Source organism: Pinus tabuliformis, chromosome 7 (assembly GCF_031772625.1).
Source record: "Pinus tabuliformis cultivar Carrire ecotype Pingquan chromosome 7, CPIR1, whole genome shotgun sequence".
In the NCBI taxonomy this organism is placed as follows: domain Eukaryota; kingdom Viridiplantae; phylum Streptophyta; class Pinopsida; order Pinales; family Pinaceae; genus Pinus; species Pinus tabuliformis.
The window spans coordinates 937823013-937828673 of NC_142293.1; the positions used below are offsets into that span (position 1 = coordinate 937823013).

The following is a 5661-nucleotide window of genomic DNA, read 5'->3' on the forward strand; positions in this document are numbered from 1 at the left end:
GATGAGGTGCAAGTTAATTAGTAAGGTGGTGAAGATAAGGTTTTGGCCTCATACTTAAACCCTCAATTACACCATTAACACTTATTAAGTGGTAGAAGATAAGATTTTTCTTAGAATTAGAACCTCAATTACACTATTAGTATCACTTAAAAATTAATTTTTAAAATTTAATAAATAAAAAAATTAAGACATTTCAAAGAGAATTTTTAAATATGAGTGGGAAATTAAAGTGAGACTATATTTCTTTAAGGAGACAAGGACTGAAACAAACATATCTCTGAAAGAGTCTAGAAAGATCTACACCCCCTTCAGATTAAACAACGTCAACGTCTTAGTGGTGTTTCCCGCTTGTCCCCCATATCATTCCATATTTAATTTCATCTATATATTTGTTTTTATGACTTTCCTTATTTAATTTCATTTATATATTTGCTTTTATGACATTCCTTATTTAATTTCATTTATATATATATTTTTGTGACATATGCACTCGAGTGAAAGGTGTTGAGTTGATGGAAACGGAGAACTGTTCGATCCCCTTCGTGAGAGTTTAATGCCCACTGTCGTTGGCGGTTTCCCTGTTACAAGTAATTGGACATTATTAGTGGTGAAAGCAGCTCTGGAGGGTTTGCCTGATTTGCATTTTGGCTTTGCATACATGGAAAAGTAGTGTGAAGATTCTTTTGCAGATTTCAGGTTCGGAAATCTGCATTAAGTTGCATTCTTCTCAGCATGGCAGGTGGAAAATGTTGCAGGGGCTGTTCTGAGAAATGTCTGAGAACCCATTATAACAGGCATGGCTCATCATTTTTCAAGGTCATGGCAAGAGAGTTTTCATCCATTCTGGTAAATAAAATGAACATATATTCTACCCTGCAATGTAATAGCACCCAACTTTTCTGCAAAAATATTACTGTATGTACAAAAACTTCTCTCAATTGCTTTTAGCTCTATGTTCTTAGTATTTGGCTTGTTCAATGCTGTATATTTCTGTTTAGAAGTTTATAGCTACTTGCTTCCATTTGGTTTTTGAACGATTATTCATTAAAAGAAATAATGTAGGTACCTTTTTAATGTATCTGTGCCCATGAATGATGAAACCTGAGCAAACACTAGCCTTTTTACCATTCTAATATGAATGCGATACAAATGTTTTCATACTTTTTGGACAGGTGCTCAGAATCCCTTTTTGGTCTTGATTTCTATATTATTTATTTTATCTGCAGGCTTTTAAGTCTCGTACTGTTGATTGAGCTGCAGGCTTTTAAGTCTAGTACTGTTGATTGAGTTTCTTGTCTTATAGCTTTCTATTTGTTTGAAAATTCCTCTACCTTTTTATTTAAATATAAATTATTTCAGGTACATGGAGTGTAAAGTTGGGCCCTAATAATTGATATTCTATCTTATTTTCACAGGAGGTGCCTTCAGACTGGTTTAAACGAAGTCAGATTAAGGGTCTCAAAGTTGCAATTTTGGAAGGCCCATGTGGTCACTTATGGCAGACAAAGGTGCATTTTTCTGATAAATTAACAATTTTTACAGAGGGTTGGGAAAAATTTGTTTCTGATCACTGGATACAGCCTGAAGATATTGTTGTTTTTAGGCACGTGGATGATGCACACTTTCTTGTGCAAATATTTGACGTAAGTGGATATGAGAAGAAAAACACTGTCACTGTTAAAAATTGTGAATCTCACAACTTGAATAAGCTAGGCATCTATGGCACAGGAGCAGCTACCTTTGGACAGACTGTTAAAGGAAATCCCTTTAAGGATGCCTCTGGGGATGTTAACAATGTGCCGAGGAGAATTACTCGAAGCATAGGATTGAAGGTGGCAATCACTGGGAATTGTGCAGAAGCTTGTATTCCCAATGGTAGCCGTCATTCTACTGTAAAACAAGAATTCCCTGCCCATCCGAAGATCAATGTGAAACAAGAACCAGGGCTTCCAAAATCAAATTGGAACTTCTCTGAAAATAAAGTGGGTTCGTCTGCAAAGGACCCTATTATTTTGGATAGTGAAGAAGAATTTAATTCTCAAGCTTTATCGTCATATTGCCACGATGAAGACTCAGATGAGGTATCTTATCATTTTAGTTCAGAGGTTCTTCAAGGGAAAGTGCATCCCGTAGTAAGTTCAGAAATTCCTATAACTCTAGCAAGGTATATTATCAATTGAAATTTAAGAAAAAAATCTTTTATCTGTTCTCATTGACCTAATATATGCTTGATTTGGAGCTAGAGGAAGATAAAACTGCCAATTCAGTCAAGAAAGGCAAACCAAAATTCACACAGGTGATGAAGAAGAGTGCAGTCACACATTCATTCTGGCTTGTAAGTTTCACTCCTTTCCTCTATATTGCATGCATATTTATATATATTATATAATTCTGGGTCTATTACATTTGCTCCACAATATGCGGTAACAGGATTTATTTGATCGACCCAATTGTACTGTGTAATGCATTTTGACAGCTCTAATCCCAGAAAAAATAAATAAAGTATTGAGCTGGTCTATATGTTAAAATCTTTAGAGGTGTTTAAATATACTATATTACATTCTCACATATCCGATATATGTTTTGTTATGTGTCAAAATGATGTTTGCATTGACATTCTATGACTAGGCCAAATTCATAGCCTCTGCACGTTGAAGATTTTCTGTGTGGTGCAGTAACTTTGAACTCCATAGCTATGAATCTGATCATGAAGATTGGTAAAATTGCTATTTGTTGCAACTGCAACATCTATTGACTCAAATATCTCGGTGTGAGGTTGGTGTGCGACTAACCCAATTAACTTTGGATTTTTAATTGAAGCCCTTCCTGCAGTGGTTTGATTTGACCTCCAATGCACTGAAATTTGTGTTGTTATGGATGTAAAAGAATGTAAATTTAGTCCTTTGGGTTAGTCAAAATGATGTATCCATTCTATGACTGGGACAAATTCATAGCCTCTGCACGTTGAATATTTTCTGTGTGGTGCAGTGTCTTTGAACTCCATAGTTATGAATCTGATCATGAAGATTGGTAAAATTGCTATTTGTTGCAACTGGAAGATCTAGACTCAAATATCTCAGTGTGAGGTTGGTGTGCGACTAACCCAATTAACTTTGGAAATTTAATTTAAGTCCTTCCTGCAGTGGTTTGATTTGACCTCCAATGCACTGAAATTTGTGTTGTTATAGATGCAAAAGAATGTAAATTTAGTCCTTTGGTTTAAAAACATCAACTTTTATGGTTTTTACCATTTCTATGGTTTGTAACAGTGCCTAGGATTTGGCAGCTTTTTGAACGCATTACCTATATTTTACTTTATAACATTCTAAAATTGGCCCTGGCTTGTGCTATTGATGCAACAACTGACAGAAATTAGAGTGCACAACAGAGGGATTCACAACAGAAACTTGCTAAAAAGAAGTGTTCATCATATAATCATATTAGTCATAATATGGGAGTTAATGGTGATTCAATTTAAAATCACTGTTACAATAAACTGATCAACAGAGAAGGTATTTCCTTGCAGCTAACAATGCCAGCCCTTCCATATATCCCATTCTTTTCAAAAATGTATTCCTATCAGAAATTTGTTGTTTATAGCTGCTGGCAGTCTTCTACCTATCTTGGGATTTTCTAATTTCATACTTTAGTTATTTTCTGTTACAGCATTTTGTTTCAATTTATTCATGTGCAGTGCACTGACATTGTTATGCTCATCTACTTGCACTACAGTTATAAAATAGCTATCTAATCCTAATTCTGAAAAATAATTTACTCGACCTTACTGGACACTTCTCTTACTCGTGCTGTAAAGTGCACTTGCCTTCTCTTGGTATAACAAGCACATTTCTTTAATATTTTTCCTTTTCTTTTCCGGAAGGTCATGATTTTCCTATTGTATCTTAGATTGATGGCCCCCATGTATGCCATTAAGGCCTATAGATATATTGTGCTCCTCATAAGATCAGATCCACCTCCGTCTTTGCCAGTTTGATATGACAAACACAACTCATTTCTGTAAATCAATTCCATATTCTAATTTTGAAGAAAATCTGCCATATTTTTTTGTGATTTAAGTTAAGCTTAATATGTTAGAAAGCTACCATGTTTCTCAAATTTGTCTGAATCATCTGCTGCACACTAAATCTCTCCTGGGTGGAATTGTTATCACTTGTTCTAGATCCTCTGTAGAACCAAAAAGATTTGGACAACAACAGTTACAGTTGTAGACTAAATTTTCTACACCTAACATTGATATTTAATTGAAGGCTGTGCATAGATTTAGTTATCTGTATGTTGGTTGTTTAACATGATTCAAGGTTACTTACTATACACATTGACATAGTTCTGGCTTGGGTATTGCAGAACATTCCACAAAGATTTGGCAGATGTTGGTTCCCACGAGGAAATGTGGAGGTGCTGCTATTGCACCAGAAACGTGAATGGCGGGCGGTATTTGTAGGAGAGCGTAACACATGTGGTCTGGGGCCTGGGTGGAAAATTTTTGCAGTAGACAATGAGCTCAAGATAGGAGATATTTGCACTTTTGAGTTGGAAGACAAAGATAATTATATACTGAAAGTTCACATTCAGAGGTGAGTTAAAGAGGACTGTTGAAAAGAGAAATGCCCTGGAAGAGTAAATGCTTATAAAAACCTATTCAAAAGTTATTTGTTGGGGCTTACTACATTGCTTTTTATCAGTTCCTGAGCTCTTCTACAAACAGTTCTGAGCCAACCAGGCTGACTAGTTGAAAAGAGTGAAATCATTTGTTATGGAGACAGGACAATTGAGCAGGGTTACATTGAAAAGTGTTGTGTAGCTCTCAAAACATATAATACTGTTTTTAGGAGCGAAATATTTTGTCCATATGAATATCTCTGAAATAGTGGATTGTTACTGCCATACACCGTGAAGTTCAATTTAAATATTTTAATGTTATATGCTTCAAGGATTTTTTAATCCTTTATTCTCCGTTGCACATTAATTTTTAGGGCTCTATAAAACATTGATTTCAAAACAGCACATGGCTATGAATTTGGCATGAATCGGTTATGTATTATCTTTATGGTTGGGTGTGTTGTGAATAATCCCACATGCAATTTAACAATTGCGAGGTAGAAATGGTTTATAAAGCATTACCCACACCAAAAGCTTTGTTATTTTGTGTTAAAATTCTTTCGGTGAAAATCACATTAGAATTTTTGTGTCTACTTGTTTCAAACCATCCAGTGTGGTTCATCGTCAATGTTATTCTTGAAACTCCTTGGGATGCAAGTCCCTTGGTTGTGTTGGGTTGATAAGCATCCTCTCTCAGGTCCAGTACTAACATTTTCTACGTGTCTATTTCATGAAATTATTGTTGCAAGTCCAGCAGCCTACTGTGTAGGCAAAAGGTATTCAGCCTCCTGTTGTCTGCTTGCATATTGAAGGACTTTGGTCCTATTTATTTTCATTGAGTAGTTGTTCTAGGTGATCACCCTTTACCTTAATCAATCTGGATGGTTACACTTAGTTGGGACGGTATTCTCTCTTATTGTTCTGTTCTATATGCTATTTCTCTTTGCTGTTCTGTTATTTATTCTTCTGTCCTGCATAATACTCTCTCTTGTTACAAGGCAGAGTCAACTTGATTTTGAATATCTTCAACATCTTCGTCCT

At 35.3% G+C, this 5661-nt stretch overlaps 1 protein-coding gene across 5 annotated transcripts; it reads left to right on the plus strand.

The window, feature by feature from the left end:
* Positions 1 to 514: 514 nt before the first annotated feature.
* On the plus strand, positions 515 to 4929 carry LOC149250721 (B3 domain-containing protein Os11g0197600-like). Of its 5 annotated transcripts, XM_089456466.1 has the most exons (5): positions 515 to 846; positions 1416 to 1508; positions 1604 to 2132; positions 2240 to 2335; positions 4366 to 4929. In XM_089456466.1, the coding sequence occupies exons 1-5, from the start codon at positions 797 to 799 to the stop codon at positions 4597 to 4599; spliced, it is 1002 nt and encodes a 333-aa protein (XP_089312592.1). In that variant the 5' UTR covers positions 515 to 796; the 3' UTR covers positions 4600 to 4929. The 5 variants fall into 5 exon arrangements, with proteins under 5 accessions (XP_089312592.1, XP_089312590.1, XP_089312591.1 ...); XM_089456464.1 differs by having other exon boundaries at positions 1416 to 2132; XM_089456465.1 differs by having other exon boundaries at positions 1416 to 2132; positions 2246 to 2335.
* The last annotated feature ends 732 nt before the right edge of the window (positions 4930 to 5661 follow it).